Consider the following 22,893-nt stretch of genomic DNA (forward strand, 5'->3'; position numbering starts at 1 on the left):
ACCAAGATCTCCACCTCCACCTCTCGCCAGCACCGAGCTCTCACCGGCGTCCGTCCGTCGTCAGTCGCACCCGACGCCTCTGCCCACACACTACTGTGCTGTGACCATTTCAGTTAAACTTTTGCCCATTCCACAGTTCTGTGTTACGCAAAAACCTACAACCGCAACTAAGAGACTTTACCAAAAAAAATCGATAAATTATATAAAATTTGGATTTTTGTTTGATATAATTAGTTTAAAAATTGGAATTTTAGTTGATTTTGAAGTTTTTTCTTTGAAAAAAGGAGTGTGTGAAGGAAAGTGAGACCGAGGCATGCGCCTGCGCTGATTTTCACTTTCTACTCGACGGGACATATAGCGGTGAGTTGTGTAACCGAGGTGCGAATACGAACCGTGCTATGTAGATATGTAAACTTACCCTTTCTTAATTGTTCATTTTTATTCTTTATTACATTTTTTGGATTATCTAGAAATTATTAAGTTTTTAACAATTTAGGATTGTTTCTTGTGGTCGAGGCCGTTACTGTTTCTTATATAATATATATCTTTTATTATTAATAGTTTTAAATATTGCTTTAAGGATAGTTTAAAGCTTATTGAAAGAATTACACAATCACGTTGAATTATAAGCAATCGTCCTTCATATTGGTGCTAAGTTATTTGTATAATAATTTTATACGAACATATTATATTAGTGCAAACTATCAAATGTAGATTTACAGACAGATTCAAAATATTCTATTCAAATGTACACAAAGGTACCTACAGTAGAGTCATGTTGTGGCCGCCCTGGAGTCAGCTGTAGATGGTGCACAGAGGTGATTTCAGGATTTTTTCTTACTATTGATTACTTTCTTTTCGAGTGAACTATGCACAAAAGTTCAGAAAACCTAACTTCAGGGCGGTCACAACTTATTAACGGTACTCGCTTCCGGCCAATAACTCCATATTTTAATTCGGGATTTATTTTAGTATCTACTTTTTTCCCGTATGAAAACTAAGCCTAACGCACTAATATCTAATACAAGATATATCAAAATCAAATTTTAAAAAATCAAAAGGTATAACGAAATATTTCTTTGCATAGATCTTTTTTAATTTTCCTACTTTCAAACGTTTAAAAAGTAACGTAACTAATATTTAATATGAAAATAAGGTGTGTATTTCTATTAAATTGCCTCCAAATTAATTATGAATGTAAAATACTTATTTAGTAGTGTGTTCGTGCGTCACGCAATAGTACGGGAACGTACGTGTGAACACTTAGTTGTCTCGTCGAGTGTACTATTATTTGTAGTAAGTAGTAAGTGTAGGTATTATAGTATTGCTTCATACTAAATACTGTGTATAATTTATTTCCTGATGCAACGTTTATTTTTTAGGTAACAGTTTTTTTATGCTACATTTTCCTTTATATGGACAACAATCATCCAGCTTGCGCTTGGACAATAGGGCTGTCATTTAAAATGAATATTGTTTTGCTCGCTGATATAAAACTAATTTACAAAATGACTATGGAAACATGAATGGTGAAAAATAAAGACATATATTGTCATAGATAACAAATTATGAAGCAATTCTTTCACGCGTTTCTATTAAAAAAATATTTATTATCAATTAAGAAACAATAATTTGATAATTTTATAAAACTTATTTCTAAGTAATGTAAATCAAATAAAATTAGGTATCGAGAGGTCCTCGTTCTAGTATAAATAGAAGGCGCGGCGTTGAGTCCCGCCACTCACCACGCAAGCTCTAGAAAATAGGGAAGTACGTGGGATTGTCTTAGACAGAGGTCTTATACAGTGTGAAGCTTAAAAAATAAAAAGTAAATAAAATAATTCTAAATAAGGAAATTAGTAAAGAAATACAAAAGTAAAGTATAACTAGTGCAGCGAATGACTGTACACCGCACAGTACTGTCGCAGTTCATTGACATAGAAACCAGTGTTTCTTGCATTTCAGCCATATTATTGTAAAGCAGAATATCAATTCTATATACTCATTAGTATCTATTTCCTCTATTATATTTTTTATTTTGTTTATTTAATGAAAGTTAATTTATTAATACTTAATTCTTTACAAATAATATATACGATCCTGGAATATTAGTATTATCGATATTGAGTACAAATTTTACATAACTGTTACAAAATCGATTTGTCAAAAGTGACACACGTTTTTGTATAGGCCTCAACTAAACGAACAACTTACTTAAAAAGGACCTTATGTCTCACAGATAAAGTTTAATTTCGATAATAAATGTTGTATAGAGAACAGATACTATTAACGTATTGTGCGAACTAGAGCGGTTACCGAACATGGGAACATAATGACTTTCCCAATAAAATAAAAAGTGTTTGAAAACTGAGATTTCACGGAGCGACAGGTGTGATAGTCATTTATATATTATTAACACTTTTTTGTATTCTTTTTTTATCTTAGCTTCACGCTGTATCCCGCATAAAGTAGGGTAATCGAAGGGAATTTAGTGTTATAATACTTTGTTTTCCATGCACCGCACAATGTTTAAGATATATTCACAACGGCGCGCTTTGATTCGTGGAGGGATTCCGGGAGGGAGGAAGTAAAATATTTTTATTCCCCCGATTGGGACCCACAACGGTGGTGTTAAATTTAAGGTTTTTTAAAGCTCTCCTTCTTTTTCTTATTTTTTTTCCTTTTAGCTTCTACCAAAATGGTAGAAGTAGGAAATTAAATGTAGTCACTACCCCGGTGTCGAACCCGCCACCATCGTGTTTACAATTAGATACGACGCCCTGGAGGTTTAGGTTCGTTAATTAACGCCATGTCTATATTTAGGCGGAAATTGAAAAATGTAGTGAAGTGTACTGATTACATAATGAAACTCTGTTTTGTCCTAAGTTAAAGACTTTAATTGTAGTACAGACTAGTTGCACAGGTTATAGAAAAATGACTTTTAATGCATATCTAATAACCTTTATTAAATTTAATAATTATACACTTATTTAATTACTTTATATTGAAACTATAATTTTTTTAAGACAATAAAAAACATTGCTTAAAAAAGAGGAGCAATATCTACTTTAAAAATGAAAAACAAAGATAAAATGAAAACTAGCTAAGTCCGTACATTACGTCGTCCGTTTACGAGGAAGATGGCGCGTATATTACCTCGTTATATTATGTACAAGCACTAGAAAGTTGAATGATAATGTATATAAAGTATAAAACAAAAAGTAACGTGAAAACTCATAAAAAATATTCTTGTTTAATAATTTCTCATTTATATATTAAGTATATATAAAACTCTTCCGTTGCTGAGTCACGATATGGAAACAAAACTTAGAAACTTCAAATTTGGTATATTTCTTCGGAAACGTGAACAAACGGGATTCTCCACTTCAAGTTAAAGTCACGTGAAACTACTTGTTAATTATAAAAAAAGTTTAGTTACCGGTTAAAAGAACCTCCACTTTTTTGAAAAATTAAAACGTTTAAAAATAATTGTGCTTTTGTGCTGTCGCTGTTATTACATTTAGATTTTCTTTTTAATTTAAATTTAGGTAAGTGTCTGCTCCACATTGTGGATTGGGCAAAAGTACTTTATAATATAATTCCGTTCTTTTACCCTATTTTGCCCGTATGGCAAAGTAAGCACAGGGAACCTAAGATAAGGACGCTTCGTTCTATTATCTACCTATATCTATATAATATATAAAATTATAACTTATCGTTGTCCCTACATGTTATTGTGGGTATTTATCAGTACAGTAGAACCCAAATGCAAACAAAGAGACAATTTTGGCTACATTTATTTTCTTAAATTAGCTGAAAATGTAGTTTTCAATGTACATATACTATCTTTAAAGTACGGTTTACTATCATAACAAAAGTAATTTAGATTATTAAATAAATAATAGTGTAGTTCAAGCGGGCGGAGCCGCGAGCGCTAAACATTTTCACTTCGGCCATACGTTGTCCACGTTGACCCTATAAACTAGAACATTATAAACAAAATGACAGATGCCTCGAGACATGCGCCCGTTATTCTACACACTACCTAGTAGGTACCTACTCTACTCTATGCTATTATCAAGTGTATGGAGAAATCGCTTAAATTATACCTACGTATTTGTCCACTTTAGAGGTGGGCCAGTCTAACAACAACTACTTTTGCTATTATACATAATTATACAAGTATGCACAATTATAATAGTTTTATTTATTGTACGAGTGCAGCGTTGAGTACCGCATTCAATAGGCAATATCTTGAATTTGGGCAATAAACAGTGATCGTGAAAAGAGTGTCCAGACATTGTTTTCTCTGTCTGACTTGCTATATGCGCCACATCAGAACCCTCCATAATCAATCAGCCAACCAGTACCAGTACCAGTACCAGTACCAGTACCAGTACCAGTACCAGTACGTACAATAAAGGGTAGGCAGAGGAAGTCGAAAGGGTATCGAACCCACAACCCGCGTTCCTAGGAACGGGTACCGGTACCCCTGCGCAATGACTGACCTCGCATCTTTATTCTAATAACTAACTTCTTTAAATAACTCCTAGGTACGTAGTATTGCATTTCGCAGTTGAGAAAGTCTCATATAATAATCACCTTTTGACATTATTTCTCAGCGTGACGAAAGCTATCAAAATAACTAAGAGAATAATTGTGTTGCAAAAAAAACATTATTGTGTGAAAATGCTAATTATGTTTCGTCTTTCGCTAGTTTTGATGTTCTGATTCAGTGATAAAAACCAGCTTCACGCTTTTTCCCGCACGGTGTAGAAAAAGAAGGTACACCTTATGCAGAGAGAACCTAATGTCAAGACACTTAGCTCTCCGATACAATGTTAAATGACAGAACTTAACGCCGTAACCGGGGCGAGTACGAATCGAACCCACAATCTGTCGCATTTAAAGCCGACAGCTCGTGCCCCTGCGCCACTAACAATATCGCTGCTAATATCTTATTTATATAAATTCTCGATCCCATTTTCTTGCACGAAAGTAATTTAGTAGTTTATAGTTATATTTTACGGTTAAAATGTAACGTGACACAGTTACACCCAAATTGTATGAAGGTTGTCAACTATTAAATATAATATAAATATATTAAACACTCAAACTGGTCTTGGTGTTCAGGTTTAGACACTTAGCTGTCCTAAACCTAATGTTCTATTCAGCCTCACGCTGTTTTCACGCATAACTAGTTATGCGTGAAAAAGCCTGAAGCTTTTACGATTAAATGGTAATAATATGTTGGTAAAAATTGTCTGTATCGGAAATAATTGAAGTGTCAGAAGATGAAAGATAACTGATTATTTATTAACACGCATTACTATTATTAGTTTTTGTCACGCGATGTCTATCAATGTTAAATATTATACTTAGGTGGTACAATGGTAACAGAATGTCTTAACACTAGGTGTCCTCTGCTATACTATAGCCAGTTACTCAACACACCGCACCAGCCACACCGCGCCGTCCACGTAACGTGACGCAACACTTTCACTGGCCACTCACTCTAGAGGTACGAGTTAGAGATATTCAATACAGCCTTCTTCTTGACAAGTTGCAATGCAAATAGTATTGGATTGGTTTCTATATAATAGTATTGGATCTTTAATATTATTTAAGTTTCTAATGAGAACCTAGTGTTAATGCACTTCCGCTCCGTACTTTCCACCAAATTTGTCCCTGCGTCGCGGCTGGCCTCAAATATTGTCTTAATAAAATTAATCGTTTTTGCAAATATCGTTTTTGTTTGCTGTGTTGTGATGACGACGAATACTATGTAACATTTTTATGGACAATATAATATATTTCATTCGTAATTTAATTGGATGGAGATTTTCTTTTCGCCTAACGATTTACGCCATATTTTAATATTAATATACACTAGTATTGACACTTAAAAAAATTGTGTAATTTTTTTGTTAACATCACGCTGAACCCACTTATAATAGTAAGTAGTAAGCAGAGGAAACCTAATGTTAAGACACTCCGTTTCTAACGATGTTATAAGTTTCCGTACCATTTTTGAGAGACTGCTTATTTAGTAGCGCAACTTAACGCCGCATCTTGTCATTTTATAAGCTCCGGTGCCACAGTACCACGACGGTCTCTTAATCGTATTTATATAGATATATTTTGCGGTGTTCATATTTGTACCAGTTCCTTGCTTGCGTAACTTCCGTATTAGGAAAGAACTATATGGACATGGCATCCCTTGTATGGACATTCTTAAAACCTTGGCCTCGTAACACAATGACACACGCTTGTGACATGACATAGATAGTTATTACAATAGTTTTCCAATTTTTTATATTAATATACTATCTTTTAAATATTCAATATTCTCATCTCTCACATGTGTTTGATAAATAAATTAAATAACTTCCATCCATCCATCCATCAGCCTTTTAAAATCCACTGCTGGACATAGGCCTCCCCTAATGCCCGCCACTTCGTCCGGTCCTGCGCACTTTGAATCCAGCGGGTTCCCGCTGTCTAAATAATAATGAGTTAACTAATTTAATTTAATAAAGGCCTCCGTTGACGGTGTTGGTCGTTGAGACGGTAAGCATACTAACTCGAGAACCGACCAGATGAATCATTATCATTCCCTCACTCTGATTAAAACACTAATAGCAGCTCTCCGCGTCTCTCTCTTTTACTATCTCGAAAATTAGGTAGAGTACATGGAGTGGAATAACAACGGTCGAGCGAGATATATATTGATATAAAATTACTATTTTTATATACATTTAAGGTATATAATTTCAACCTATCATGTCTTTTGCGATATTATCTCTTGACATTTAAGTAAAGGCAGAACTTAAAGGGCTCGTCCACGTACATACAACTTATCTTTGATGGTAAATATGCACCTAATTAAAAAACGTTAATTTTACCTAAAAAGTAGATTTCAAGAAGTAAAATAATCATTAAGTCAAGTCTTAACACTATGTTGCCTCTGCCTACCCAGCCGTATGCGGGTTACAGCGTGAAGTTGATTAACTTATTTGTATCTAAATAATAAAATATAGTATAAATGCTTCATAGAAATAGAAAATGACGTAGCTGCGCCCCTATCCTCGTACATTAGTATTCCTAGAATGTCAGAATTGTTTTGCATGTAGTATGTAGTAGGTACCCGCCGATGTCGCAACTCTTGCAGAAATCGAGAGTGAAGTGGCATTTAAAATGCAGGAGACGTAGAGAATGCAAGCGTTACAAATACCTCGTATGATAATGTTCGCCTTCGGGTTTGTTTGTATTTAACATACAGTAGGTATTTAAAAGAAATTATTTATATTTTTAATGTCAAACTTACCTGTTGTAATGTTAATTAGCTTCGTTATCGTATTCGGACAACTGATAACCATACATACACACATATTTAGAAAATAAACAGATTTAAATATTTATATAAATCTGTTTATTTTCTAAATATGTTACACACTTACGAACACACTATTCAACATGCAGTGCCTCGAAATCAGTCGAACCGCAAAGACCGGAGAGCCATTATAGTGTTCTATAATTTTTCTGTCTACCTCGTTTTATGCGGAATTCAGTGTGAATCTAACAACTATTTTGGATGGATGATCTAAGAACTTTGTTTATCATTCACAATGGTTGTCCATATATATTTTATTTCTCCGCATTATGGACCGTATTTGAGGGAGATAAAGATTTTCTCCGAAAATGAACGTGTATACTCTGTTGCGTCGACTTCTCATACAGTAGGTATAATTTTCTTCAATGGTCAGAATTACGTATGACTACATCATATAGACCACTTGGCGAGTTATTGTATAAAGGTGTCTTTAAATCGATTTTAAAGAATATTTTCTACTTATTAGTTCCACACTGTATCCACCATGTATACAGCAGGGTAGGCAGAGGAACCTAATACTAAAACACTTCATTCCCCACTTTTTGCTGAATTTTCGAAGCATGTTGAGTGGTGGGACTCAACGCCGCGCGTTGCCGTGTTACCACAAACGGAGACACAGACGTGTTTATAATCAAGGCCATTAATCATGATATTCCAAAAGTTTAAAATTATGCAACTTTTCTATTCTAATACAGTCGGAGAAAATGTTTTTTTTCTCTGGTCCAGCGTTTCTGTAGAGACAACATCCAGTTCCTGTGTAGGGGAATTATCACGATTTCACTTTCATGGTGGCCGGACAAGCGGGGCGTTCACCTCGCTCGTCGCTCGTCTCGGAGAAATTACTGCTCTCAACATTAAGATGAGCTCCTTGCTTTACTTGCTTGATGAGATCTTTTACTATTTATATGTGTATGTTTGTATATAAATATAAATTTTTTTGATTGTTAATTTTTTTAGGATTCCGCACCTTTTAAGAAAAAAAGAACCCTTATAAGTCACTTTCTTGTCCATCTGTCTGTCAAAAGCCTTTATCTCAGGAGCGTTTGGAGAGATAGAGTTAAAATTCAATTCATTTATATAATCTGAATCTATGCCATCCATTAATAGGATACTTCCGGCTAACCTAGAATTATGAAATTTGGCAGCTAGCATCTACAGGTAGTGCTTACTCAGGAAAAATCAGAAAACTATACACTTGTATTTAAATCCTAAAAATAACACCCTTAAAAAAAGTAGTACAAAATGTTGAAACCGCTAGTTCAAGTCAGGTATCAATTGAAATTACTTTGTCTTAGCTAAGCTTGAATTTCAGAAAAAGCTCGAAACCTCTAATTTTTGTCCGGAATCCTCGATGGGCAAGCCCAGCTCGCGCTTGTCCGGTTTTTTTTTAGATTTTTAGTCACTATTCCTATCTAAAAGTCACCGCACAACCATCGGCCTTTCTGCCACCACGGAGTGTATTAACACAAGATTACCAGGTTCCACTCCTACTATGTGCTGGATAAGGCGTGAAACAAAAAAAAATATTTTCCTGAATAATCGCCACTTACAATTAAAAAAATAAATGACAAGAACGATTTTTTAAAAGCTTTTATTTAACTTGCAATGTATGTATGTGGGTTCGGGTGAAATCTTAGAGCTCAATTTTGAAGTAGATATCGTCAACCGATTGAGCTGAAATTTTGTATACACGTTTACTTTGGATGACAATGCACGATAAAATATGTGACGTCATTCTAAATGTAATATGGCGGACCATGCAAGACGGCGGAATTGTTATTTTTAATGTACTTCTACAATATGGGTATCAAATGAAAGGACTCGTTGAGAGCAACTCGAAAAATAATGTGATGTCATTCTAAAACCCATAAGGAGGATATCGAAGATAGCCGAGTATCTTTATGGTCTACTTCTACAATATAGATATTAAATGAAATGGGTCGTTGACCGTAACTCTAAAAATAATGTGACGTTATACTAAATCCAATATGGCGGAACATCTAAGATGGCGGAATAGTTATTATTTATGCACTTCTGCAATATGGGTATCAAATAAAAGATCTTGCCGAGAACAATTAGAAAAATAATGTGACATCACTTGAAATCCAATAGAATTGACACGATTCAAGTTTTTCCTGCTTTCATATAATGAAAGGTATGTTCGTACGATTGAGCTGAAATTTTGTATACACGATTGGTTTGGATGACAATGCACGATAAGGTTTGTGACTTCATTCTAAATACAATATGGCGGACCATCCAGGATGGCGGAATAGTTATATTTCATAAACTTCTATAATATGGGTATCAAATGAAAGGGCTTATTGAGAGTAACTGGAAAAATAGTGTAACGTCATTCTAAATCCAATATGGCGGACCATCCAAGATGAACGAATAGTTATTATTTTTGCAATTCTGCAATATGGATATTATATGAAAGGGTTCATTGAGAGCAACACGATAAATAATCTAACGTCATTCTAAATCCAATATGGCGGACCATCCAAGATAGCCGAATAGTTAATTTTAGTCTACTTCTACAATATGGATATCTATTGAAAGGGCTCGTTGAGAGTAACTCGAAAAATGTGAGGTTTTTCTAAATCCACTATGGCGGAATATCTAAGATGGCGGAATAGTTATTATTTATTCACATCTGCAATACGGGTATCAAATGAAAGGGCTTGCCGAGAATAATTAGAAAAATAATATGACATCTAGTGTGAGAAACCTTCTTCCCCCTGGCATTAATCCCGGCTATTGCCAGGGTCTGCCTTCCTACTCAACCTACTCCATTTTGAGCGGTCTTTTGCGTCCTCGGTGGTGAGACCATTGGCTCTCATATCCGGCATCACAACATCCAACCAGCGCTTCCTTGGGCGTCCGGGAGGTCGCGCCCCAGGAACTGGTATAGCAAGGCACTTGCGTCCAACATAGTTCTTAGCCCGGCGCGTAACGTGGCCAAACCATGTCAAGCGACGCTCTTGGAGCTTATCCGCTACGTCACGGACCCCAAGACTACCTCGAACGAATGTGTTGCGTATGCGGTCAGACCGCGTTACGCCGCACATCCACCTCAGCATCTTCATTTCCGTGACGTGAAGCTCCTGAGTGTACCGAGATAGTGCTGGCCAACATTCGCTGCCGTATAAAAGAACCGGTCGTATGATGCTCTTGTATATCAATTCCTGGAGCTTGGCGGTTTTCTTCGGTCACAGACCACACCAGTGACCTCCCGCCATTTGGCCCAGGCAGCACTTATCCGGCCATGGACATCGTGATCGATGCCTCCAGACTCGTGCATAACGGATCCAAGGTACCTGAACTTTTCTGACTTAACGGCTGGCTCAGGACCTATAAGGATCGTGCTCGAGTCCGGGCTCCCGCAGGCCATGTACTCGGTCTTCGACACATTTAGTTTAAGACCGCCGTTCTCAAGCGTACCCTTCCAGAGGTTCACTTTACGCTCTAGTGTCAGTCGGTTCTCGTCAATGTGTGCTATGTCGTCGTCATACATCATCAGCCATGGTGGCTGCACTACATTGAATAAGAATGGACTAAGAGTCGAGCCCTGGTGAACCCCCACTGTAATCGGGAAGGGTCTAGTGTCGCCAACAGCATTCCTAACCATAGAAGCGGAATCGTGGTACATGTCTCTCGTGTGAGAAACCTAGCCAGTGGTAACTAAAAAGTAAAAAATAAATTATAAGCAAAAAATCATTTTTAGAAAAAGCTTTTATTTAAACGCTTTAAAAAGGAGAAAATAAAATTTGTCTTTTAAATTTTAACTATCAACTCATAACCTAATTGTACACAATTTATATGATCATAAAAGCTTGTCGCGCGATTTACTTGTGTAACTAAACTAGTGCTAATTTAATTATGTAAAATCTGCTAAGTTTCAATTTTTAAAGTTTCAATTTAAATAAATATTGATTAACGCGACAAGCTTTTATGATCATATAAATTGTGTACAATGAGGTTATGAGTTGATAGTTAAAATTTAAAAGACAAATTTTATTTTCTCCTTTTTAAAGCGTTTAAATAAAAGCTTTTTCTAAAAATGATTTTTTGCTTATAATTTATTTACTTAGTAGTACGTAGTTTTGTTTGCGCCGCTCTGATTATCGCATGCACATTTAAAACCTGCATCGTGAAAGCGTGACCTTTTATTGTATTCCACTGCAGCCACCGCCGGCACCGCCCGCGTCCTGCTCGAGTGACACTATAATATAGGCATTTATCACATAAAAACAAATGTTGCCACTAAATGACTCATTCCATTTGATCAATTATTCGTTTATTTCAACTTGGTTTTACTTTTATTGCTTCACTCTGTGCCCTGAATATAGTAAGGCAGAGGAACCTAGTGTTAAGACACATATCTCCGAATTTTAGAAATACTGCGTATCTAGTGGAGGAACTAATGGCGCGTCTTGTCTATTACCAGAGCGATGAAATGAAAATATTAAATAATTCGTTCCCCCGAATCGAAAGGAATCGAATCCAGAATCTACTTATACACAATAATTATTACGTCAAATCCTTTATTCATAATTTCTTCGTATGGCAACACGTACAAATGTATACATAAATAGTGTAATCTTCATAACAATATACTCAGTTTTCTACTATGGGTGTCGTATGTGAAAATATTTTCCATCGTACACACGAGGAAACCTAAGAGAAAAGAAAATGAAAGGCGCACGCCGCGCGGCCTACATGAACTGCGTAGATTATTGCTGTTTTATAATAATTATTGTTGTTGAATACAAATAAACTATTAATTATAACGCCTGTCTAAGTTCCAATCAAGGGGATGTTCACCTTCACGCTATAACCCGCACGTAGGAGGGTAGACATTGCATGTTGATAAGGTAGTGCAAGAAAACGGAATTAATAGAAAGTTTCGGAACTTCACGCTGTGTCCCACATACCTATAGCAAGGTAGGCACAGGAAAGCCAGTGTTAAAACACTCCGTTAGCCGCGAAGTTGGATAAAATTAAAAAGAGAATGACTTCACTAGGTTTTCTGTGCGAATCTTAATTCCTATAAATCCTATCAAATGCATGAAGAGATACGATATACTATGTTATATTATAAATCAAAAAGTAGATTTTTGTATAGAACATACCCAATTGTTTAGGCAGGTGCTTTTTAGTTAATTACGTAACTATAATTATGTTGAATGCCGTGAAACATATCTAAATTAGATCTTTGAACAAACTTACTATTTAATTGTTTATGCTCTAATAAATAACAGATGTACGAATATTTTTTTGGTTTTAGTCGCTTGCAATTTTGTGTGCGTGGATTTAAGGGTAAAATACAAAAACTCGGTTTTAGGGTTTCGTCCTTCACAAGATAAAAATGGAATCCGTATAGAAAGAATCACTGTGTTGTCAATCTGTCCGTCTGTCACGCCACCGTCTGTCTCAAGGTCGCGTGGAAGTATCAAGTTGAAATTAATATCAAATATCTAATATAATACAGAAAAAGTCAGGCTTCTCGTTACGGAAGTCTCGGTAGGCGAAACCGACTCGACCTTAAGCGGATTTTCCCCGTTTTCGTAAAAATAACGGTAAAAATAAAGGTTCCCCTGGTGAATAAAGGTTCCACTGTACTTCCTAACAAACATGTAAAATTTCAACTGTTGGACAGTCCAGAGGCTCCGTCCTACGTTGTCTGTCAATCACTCAGTAACGGAACAGTTTTGTATTACTCGTAATTACTATAGGAATAATTAAAGTAATGGATGAATTAGACTGACATCCAAGCAGACCAAGCGCACTGAGGCTCAGTGGTTAGAAACCATGCACGGTTCAAGAAAAATTATTTTTTTCTTAGTATGGAATAACACTTCGAACATATTAATAAACTTTAATTTACTCTTCCAAAGTAAATTGTGAAATTCACTTCGTTCCAATGAATAGTTTTAATATTCCGAACGCATAAAAGTTACCGTCTTACTATTTGTAGTAAGTAGTTGAGAAATCGTAACGCAAGTTAACGACACTTACAAGTTTACAACACGTCTCTTTTCTTGTATACCTAATTATATGTGTCTTTGTAGATTTTGTTATTTTTGTAGGAAATTGAAATATTTATATATCTTTTAATTTACATGTCTTTACATGTATAACGTCATGTTTACCTACATGTCTGTGTCGGATCGTCCAAAGTGTTTAGTTGTTTACGTTACTTTAGCCTTGTCAATACATACTTTGTTCTCCAAGGACAACCAATGTCATTCTTATATAATATATTAATATAGTTTTCGTAAATAAGAATGATATGCACAAAAAAAAGTGTTGCAAATAACTTATATTTTGCTAGATTATAGCGTCATAATTAAGTAATTAAGTTTACAGGTGGTATAAAATGTAAACTTCACAATGAACAAAAAATAGCTTAGTTATATTGTGAGAAGAGACATTTTTTATTTTTAAATACATATGTAGGTGTATAAATGTAAAAGTAACTTAATTCAATTCATTATAATGCAGTATCAAAGTTGAAGAACGGTCACATATCTCGTCACCTTTTCCTTTACTTTCACTAATAAATCAATCGCTAGAAATGTTCGGTCTACATTATTTTCATCGTTCAAGCTCGACTTTACTTACATATTTATTAAACAACTGTTAAAAGAGCTTACTATAATAGATTATAAGTCTACTACAGGTATATTAACTAGAATAGGGATATCATAACATGGGATTTCCACTTTATACCTTAAAATCTACACAAAATAAATTGCGGGCGACGACTAGTTTACAACTTTACATCATATAAGCTATCAAAAATCAACCCTTCCAAATCCCAACAGACACTACGTGTTTACTGACAGAACTTAGCGTCAGTCAACGCCGCAAATAAAAGTAAAAAAAATAAAGAATACAACATAACACACAATATATAATAAGAAAAAACAATATAAATTAGCATAATACACGCCACCATCATATTTATTCGCATAAAAATAATGTTGACGAGAAAGTCAATGAATAAAGATATAGTTATATAAGTTATACCAGCTCGAGTCAGCCATACGTCTTGGTTGTCGGTGCCTGTCTAGTGTCTAGTGGCTAGTGTCTGTTCGGTATATTATAAAGGTCAGTTTCACATTGTGCTTAGTTGGCCAAACATGTATAGTATTATAGAATGTATGTAGGTTTGTGTGAAATAGTTCATTACAACAGGTACATGCATGTATTGGAATTATATCATGAGAGAAAACTAGAAATATTTCGATTCTAAATGAAACTTGTCCTTTGTGATAAAGTAGAAAACAGACTACGCAAAAATCTAAATTGCGTGAGGAAAGTATATCGACTTTTAATAATAATAAGTTATTTGTGCTTGTGTTATATGTATCAGGGAAAAGAGTAGAGATAGTGCAACGATTTTTCATTTCATTCATTTCCACATACTTTATTTTTAACGCGTATTTATTATTTTAATATTTATAGACTTAAAAATAAAATAAAATTGATATAATTCTAGCATTATTATTAAAGTAAAATATAAATTTTATTTAATAATATCCACCTTCATTGGTCGTATAATCAGTAATATTAACTGTCCTCTTCTCTTCTATTTCAGATGGCTCCCGTAAGCCAAATACGGATATGTGCCATCCTTTGCCTGTTCTGTGCAATCAGCATTAGAGCAGACCCTAGTGAAAATGCTACAACAACAAAGACGATACGAACAACCATCTTACCATCAAGGACCACGCGGACTGAACTGAAGGTCTCCAGAAGTCTGAATCCGCACGAAACTCAGACCCTAAATGTGAGGACCAAATCAGGTCATCTAACTCAACTAATAGTTAAGAAAAAGGACGCAAAGTCGACCACGTACAGCAGTACGACGCCTGCGCCTACGACGATTGCAGTCAGAACGACGCTAACAACTGCTAGATTCAACAATACAGATGATAGCAACAAAAACAAAACTGATAGCAGAGATCAGCGTAAATTACATTTTGGTTCAGTGAGTAGCGATCTAGCTGGTTTTGATTATTATCTAAATAGAAATAAACACGATGATTTCGCTGATGTTAAAGCTGAATATGGCAACTGGTCACCAGTGTCTGTTTACCCAGAATCACATATCCAGGAAGATGGGAAGAAATCAGAAACAGATCCTGAAACATCAAATTATTATCCCACCTATAACAATGAAAAGAAGACAGAAAACAAAAAAGTATACATAACATCAGCCAGCTTTAAGGACTATAATAGTCCGATGAAAAGCTTTAGATTCGATCCGCATAATCCAGTAATAAAAAATGATAGGAATCCAGTGTATATAGAAGTTGTGAGTACAAAAGTCTCTGAAGATGATGATGGAAAATCATTAAAAGTGCCAGATCCAGTTGTAATAAGCTCTGAACCGATGTACATTAAAAAAGCTATCGACAAATATAATAATAAACGTGGAAGGTCAATTCTAACTTTGGGAGATGACGGAATACCGGAAATACAAGGCATCAGAATGCCTGACGATGAATCTGATAAAAAGACATGGAGAAATGCTAGAGTAGTGAATGGTGAATTAGTCCCTTATCCTGAAGGGTATACTCCTCCAAAAGCCATACCTGAAGCCGATGTTTATCCTGACTTAATTGTGGCAGAACCATCTCAAAACTTAGGACCTTTTACCAAACAGGACAATTTTGAACAAAATGATGGCCCCTTCACAAAATTTGATAATGTTAAATTTGAAAATGATGATTTCATACCCTCAACTTATACATATTATAAACCTAAAAAAGCATCTCAATATTTCAAAACTGGTTATGGTCCATTTACTAAAGCTGATAATTCAAAAGTAGCTAATTCGAAGCTTATTGAATATATAAAACAAATTAACGACCAAGAACTTAAACGAGACTATTTTAGTGGACGTAGCTCTCGAGCTCACAATGGTGATTTAGAGTACGCCGAAAGCCACATTCAAAGACGTATGCTGCAACATCCTGGAGAGGTCAATTTCCCAAATTCTGTAATGTACACACCCAATAATGCCAAACCAGGTTTTGATGAAAGTGTAAGAAATCCTGTCCTTCAATATGCTCATCCTGAGCTTGGTGTGCAACCTGCTAAAGCCACACGTGATAATATTGAACATTATAACAAGGAGCAAAGAGTTAAATATTACACAAATGTTCCTAAAAGTGCCCATCCATACCCTATGGAACCAATTAATGGTTATAATCAACAACGGAGCTCGAGCAATGCTCCTAATGCCAACAAATATTACGAAGACGAATACAACAAATTTTCTTACTACGATCATTCTCAAAACAGATACCCGTACGGTTACGGCTACGTTAAAAGAGCCCCCGAGCCTTCACTATGGCAAAGATTTACAGATTCTATGAAGGATACAATTAACACGGCTAGTCAAACTGTTCATCACTTTACTAGACCCTTAATAGAACCCATTGCGAAAGTAACCCAACCCGTCCTAGATCCTTTAGTTGAAGCAACACATAAAATATCCCACAATTTAGGCCTTTATCCATCCAATTCCATACAAAGTCAAAGATATGCCCAAGATAAAATAGGCGTAGCAGCTGCAGCAGGTGCGCCCGCTATGTTGCCAGCTCTCGGATTAATGGCTGGTGGAGCTGCCTTAGGCCTAGGAGCAGTAGCAGTTGGTCGACTTTTGGATGCCAATCTCATGCGCAGTGCTGGTGATGATGATACAATTGATGAGATTGAAAAAGAACACAAAAGATCGTTTAATAATGCGCCGTACGATATAGATAGGAAAATTTTAAGCAGACAGCAGTTTTACGACGATAATTACAAAATGCCTAGCGAAAACGTTTACGTAGTAATGTCCCCAGAAGGAGTCGAAAGCCGGGCTAAAAGAGATGCAGTAAGCTTCTACGAGCCTTATCAAAATATTTTTATTAGACAAAGACGCAGTGTAAAGAGATCACTAGGAGAAGAAATGCCAGATGATTTACAACATCTAGACAGACATTCACCGTCATCCAGTTTGACGTCGTCAGCCATGGATCTTGTAAAACAAACGGATTGGAGGGATTCACAATGTGCAAAGTTTACGTTTTGTAAAGTGCTAACATCTCAGTCTTCGGATTCGCTGTTCGCAATGGAGAAGAAAATGGAATCCTTATTAAAAATGTAAGTATTTTAAGTTTGTACATATTATTTATTGTAGTAATAATAATTCATATGGTTCGGAAGTAGGCCTTAGATAATATTCCAAATCAGGGTATTTAGCCACATTTTATTACGACATTTTATTAATATATCCTAATAGGATATACCCGCTAAAGAGAAAAAGTTTAATTTATCCTTGATTTTTTTCTATCTTCCCAGCACAGCCTAAAGGTTCGTTTTAAATAATGGCAGATGTCTATACTATTAGTAATTTAAATTCAATACAAAAACCTATCAAAGGTAAGGTAGAAAAACTTTAATAAGCTCGGCAGTAATTCTGAAAATTGGACTATCCAATTATAAGTAATTGCTTCATCAAAGGACAAGTAAGTTCATTGTCATTAACACTAGAGCTATATAAATATAAATGAAATATAAGAAGAGAATCGATCCAAGGCTAAGCAAGTGTTTCCGGGTGCAACCACCTAGCTTTCTAAAGGTCAGCCGAGTGTGAGTAAACAATACACTTGACTAGTTGTGCAACGTATCATATAACACTTTCATCTGCTTCATAGATATTCTTAGGTAACATTTTATATTACCATGTGACATTCTATTGTGAATGTACGTCTACTAAATGTTTCTAAAGTGTTCATTATATTTTAGTTTTTTAGGAAGCGCTTATATTTTGAATCTGTCTTAACAAAATAATTTTTACTCTTAGAATTAGAATTTTAGGGCATCCCTAGTTTCAAGCAGTTTAAGCCAGTCTATGCGCAATAAATAGTACAAGCGTAAACGCAACAAGTTTACAGACCCACATGGGGTCAACTTTCAGTCTAGGAAATTAAATATTTTAGTTTCCTCTCTAGTAACGACTCAAAGTGCGAGGTTAAGTTCATCACTCGACACGCAACGACTCCAGAATTCGGCTCTAATATGGAGAACGAAAGTGTCTTATAATGTACAACGAAACTGTCTTAATAGGAACGGAGTCTCTTAACACTAGGTTGCTTCTGCCTACCCTGCTATATACTTGAAGGTAAAAAAACTGAACTTATTTTGATGACACTTTCACCGTCGGGTAGCCCAGTGGAACATCTTCACACTTTTGTGTTTGCGGTTTAAGCGATCAGACACGCTCTAACAACTATTTTCTTTTTGTCATTAGAAAGGTGATAATTTTGTGGGGAAATTAACAATTTTATGGGATGTTAAGTAAATAAATTTATGTTTGCCACAAAATCTCTTGCAAATTTATTACCATAAAAGAAATTAAACATTTTATACTTGTTACTCAGTCCTATGAGCAAAAAAAATTTTTTTTTTTTATTTACACTGATATAATTATATTATTTAATTTATACTTGTTATATACCAAACACATATAAATATAAATACAAATAAATACATGTTCTGAAGTCATAGTAGATTGGATATTTTTAGTTATTTGTTACCTTTAAATAAATTTTATATTAAGGACGTCGGGGAGTCTGACGCGGGTTCGATTTCCACTCTGAGAAATAAGTTATTTCCATTTCCTCGCTGTTACAACAAAACAATGTGGTTCGTTTAATTCCGTCACTCAACCTGATTTTTTTTCGAAATCGGCAAAGAGGAGACCCCTGCTACATGCGGGATATAGCGTGAACCCAAAAAAACATGAATAATATAAAAAATATAAAAGTGACGCAATAATCCGTTAAAGAGGCGAGTTGAAATGAAGGTGAAAGTGATTACAGTAATCGTAACAGACTCGTGCTTACTCATTATTGAATCGTTCAAAACTTTAATTGGTAGTTAGTTAGTTAGTCAGTTGGTTAACACGCTAATAACATGAACAACTGGTTCAGCTCGAAAACCCTGGCTACAGCGTGGACAAAGAATTGTAGCCAAAGCCACACTGAGATTTGATGTGGATAATTTTTCTCACTTTTAATTATTTTCTTCGCGAGTGGATAATGCGCGAAAGTTCACAAAACCTAATTTATAAGTTTAAGTTGGTTACATATTTAATACAAATATCATTTTAGAAAATAATAGGAATATATTTATTCAAAGTACATTATGCTCTCGATGTTGTGAATGAGAACATGTGACAGTACCATATTAAACCGCGTAACAACTGTTTCTTAATAAATATTAATAAAGTCTTTGCTATTTCAACTAATTCAATGTAATAGTGCATAGCCGCTAATTTAATTTAATTATTGCATTAATATCGAATAGAAATGATGGCAGTAGGTCACTGAGAACAAACACAATTATGAAAATTCATCTCATTATCAAGTCGATGCACTCGCATTGTAATCATATACCTATCATCAATAATTAACGTTGTTGTTGCTTCATTTAAATATATCTAACAACCAAATTAAAGTTATTGTATTGGCATATAGGTACCACCCACTCTCAGACTAAAATACAACTTTATCGTAAAGGTAATTTTTACTTTAATTTTTATTCTTACAATTTTACAACATTATCTTAATATATTAACTATGATAGAGCAAAACGAAAAACTAAAAAAGACACATTTTCTTTTATTAACCACTAGAGCAGACAGATTGCCGCCAAAATTACGCGTGCTTTGACACTTGTAGCCTTATTACGTAATTTTTGTTTATAAATAATAATTTTCATTCTACTAAATGGGTCACTAAAATAGTATTACATTTAAGACACTACGTTCCCCCCGCACCGCCTAATTTTCGAAAGACTGCGGGTCGAGTAACGAACCTCAATGCCGCGCTTTTTCTACCAAAACGGGGATATGAACATAATATTTTTCTTCGAATGGGACTAGAACCACAATTTATGTATATATTACATAATAAAAGAAGAGTAAAACCATGTAATTTAATCTAGCGGTCAGAACAAACGGATTGCCGCCACCTCGTATATGCATTACATAATTGTCATTTGTAAATAATTATTATATTAACACATGATTTATATATTTCATAACAGAACAAAACAAAACTGTTTTCACTTAATAACCACAAAAATCTGACCGTGAGAAAAAAGAGAAGAAAACCCATGTTGAATACATGCGGTCAGCACAGACGGATTGCCGCCAAAAGTGCGCGTGCTCGGATACGCGTAACATTGTTACGCAACACTCGGATACAAGTGACGGTGAAAGTGTTCCGACCGCATTCTGTCCAGCGGAAACCCACTAACTACTTATTATTTATTTACTTGCGGCCTCCGGCTGCGTTTTACATTTATTTGATGAATACTTTACGTTAACTATGACACAAAAATTATATATTTGCGTTATGACATATATACTTTCTTAATACTACTCAAAATATCTTTTAATAATGGTGTCATAAAAAAATATAGAAGCGTTAAACTTCAGTTACAAATGAAGGAGCAAAAACAAAACTACGTAGTTATAAATCAAGTTCTGAGCGGCGGAAATCATCTTCCTCACTTTCTGCTTTCCTTGGAAATGATTTAGCTCGTTTCTATCACTGCTCGTGACTCGTGAGCCGCGGCTGGCGATCGATCGTGCGCATTAAAAAGAATCCATTTAATTTACTTAATTTTTAATAATATGGTATCAAATAAATTGATTCTCTGGCATTTAAGCGCGCTCATGACGCAATATTTTTGTAGCTGAACGTAAAAACGGAAACAAATATTAATTATTTTTATACTATTAATGAATGTTTAATAAAATATTTAATTGGCTATGTAGTATATTATTTTAATTATATAATGCAATACTTTCAGGATTTCCCGCGGCAGCAGCGCGAGCGCGTCGGCCGTGGCGCACCACCTCGGCGACGTGATGGCGGCGAGCAGAGACCACGACTGCAACAGGTTCTACTGCAACTCCCGACGATAGATGCTCATTTCATAATAATCAAGTCATATTGCCGCTACAGCAGCGATCAAATCTTGATTTACTTGACCTTTCATTAAAAAGATATGGATTTGAAATTTTAATTTAACGCAAAGATTTTCTTTAAGTGCTGTAATTCCAAAAGCTTCTTTTTTATATTATACGTATTTATTATAAAAAAAAAAATCATTTACAAAAGTAATCGAATGCTATATAATCATTACCTCACTTATATAACAAAGTAATAAGTATTTTAATATCCTACTTATATCCGAATGAAAGTAAATCGAGAGGAAATCGACGGCACGATAATGCGACTCGAGCAAATGACGAATATTACGTAAAAATTAATAAACTTACCGACGAAACGTGACCGAGCAATAACTTTGTAAATGTAAAATCCAAATATATTTAAAACTTATTTTTTATGATTACTAAATTAGTATGAAACTAAGGTATTTACTGAAATGTGGATATGACTATACAAGTATAATTATTTTAATATCAAAACTGTTAAATTAAAACTAATTTACGGTAAAAACAAAAATTTGGAACCTTTTTGCACAAATGAAATGATGACATTGTAAAACAGAAATGTTGTTAGGCTTAAGTTACGTTATAATTGTGATGATAGGAAAGATTATTTATTTATAGAATTAAGACAATTCAGAGTAACATAAGAAAAATTGGGCTAAAACAGATATTAAAAGGTGACTTACATGAGACTGGACAAGTGGAATCATTCATCCGATTGAGGATGATCAATGGTCATCAGTTCCACCGAGACGCTGGTCCCGAGTTGTAATTAAAGTATACGATGTCAGTAACAAACCAAAACACAACAAGAAATTAGCCATAATGCGTTCCTAAAAAATACGGCTTTTCTCATTTCGTTACCATTTCATTGCGTTCTTATTCCATCATGTATTCATTTTCTTTATATTATTATATCCAAAGTTCTTTTAAGATTATTTATGAAAGAATTAAGCTAATATAATACTTACTGTATTTATTTAAATTATTATAGACGCGCTAAGTTGTAAATACGCTTGGAAATAATGTAAATTATTTATTTAATTTAATAAAATTAATATTTAAAAATATTATGAGGTTTTCTTTAGTTAATTGAAATTATACCTTATTTCATAAGTTCAAACTTTGGCGACAAATTATAACGCTAAAATGGAGCAGTGGGAACTGGGTACTCTGGGTAGCTTCTGTTTTTATTATGGATGTGGGTTTTCCCCCTTGGGGTAATTAATTACCTTCAGTCGCTCGCTCCGGCATGACAAGTGTAAGTGTACGCTCGACCAAATACTACGCAATACAATGTACCAAATGCGGGAAAGTGAAGAACCGAGTATCTTAATGCTACGTGCAGTCATAGTGCTTGCCCTGCTATGCGGGAAGAACTAGATGTTTTTTTAAACAACTTAGTACCTAATATTCAAACTGAAAAAAAAATAAAAGTACATATATAAAACACATAAAACATTTATTTTGG

General features: G+C 34.8%; 1 protein-coding gene across 1 annotated transcript; it reads left to right on the forward strand.

Moving 5' to 3' along the window:
- Positions 1-52: 52 nt before the first annotated feature.
- Positions 53-22,492, forward strand: LOC146530610 (uncharacterized). Its single transcript, XM_085199086.1, has 3 exons — positions 53-360; positions 15,000-17,557; positions 21,278-22,492. The coding sequence occupies exons 2-3, from the start codon at positions 15,000-15,002 to the stop codon at positions 21,390-21,392; spliced, it is 2,673 nt and encodes an 890-aa protein (XP_085055212.1). The 5' UTR covers positions 53-360; the 3' UTR covers positions 21,393-22,492.
- Positions 22,493-22,893: the final 401 nt, after the last annotated feature.

Source organism: Heliconius melpomene, chromosome 16, assembly GCF_056956725.1.
Source record: "Heliconius melpomene rosina isolate 202511_hmr_F chromosome 16, ASM5695672v1, whole genome shotgun sequence".
In the NCBI taxonomy this organism is placed as follows: Eukaryota; Metazoa; Arthropoda; class Insecta; order Lepidoptera; family Nymphalidae; genus Heliconius; species Heliconius melpomene.

Bases quoted from the DNA above. Each gene is read 5' to 3' on its own strand.
- LOC146530610 (XM_085199086.1), top strand. From the start codon at position 15,000: ATGGCTCCCGTAAGCCAAATACGGATATGTGCCATCCTTTGCCTGTTC. The intron at 17,558-21,277 runs GTAAGTATTTTA...CAATACTTTCAG, and splicing joins ATGGAATCCTTATTAAAAAT to GATTTCCCGCGGCAGCAGCG.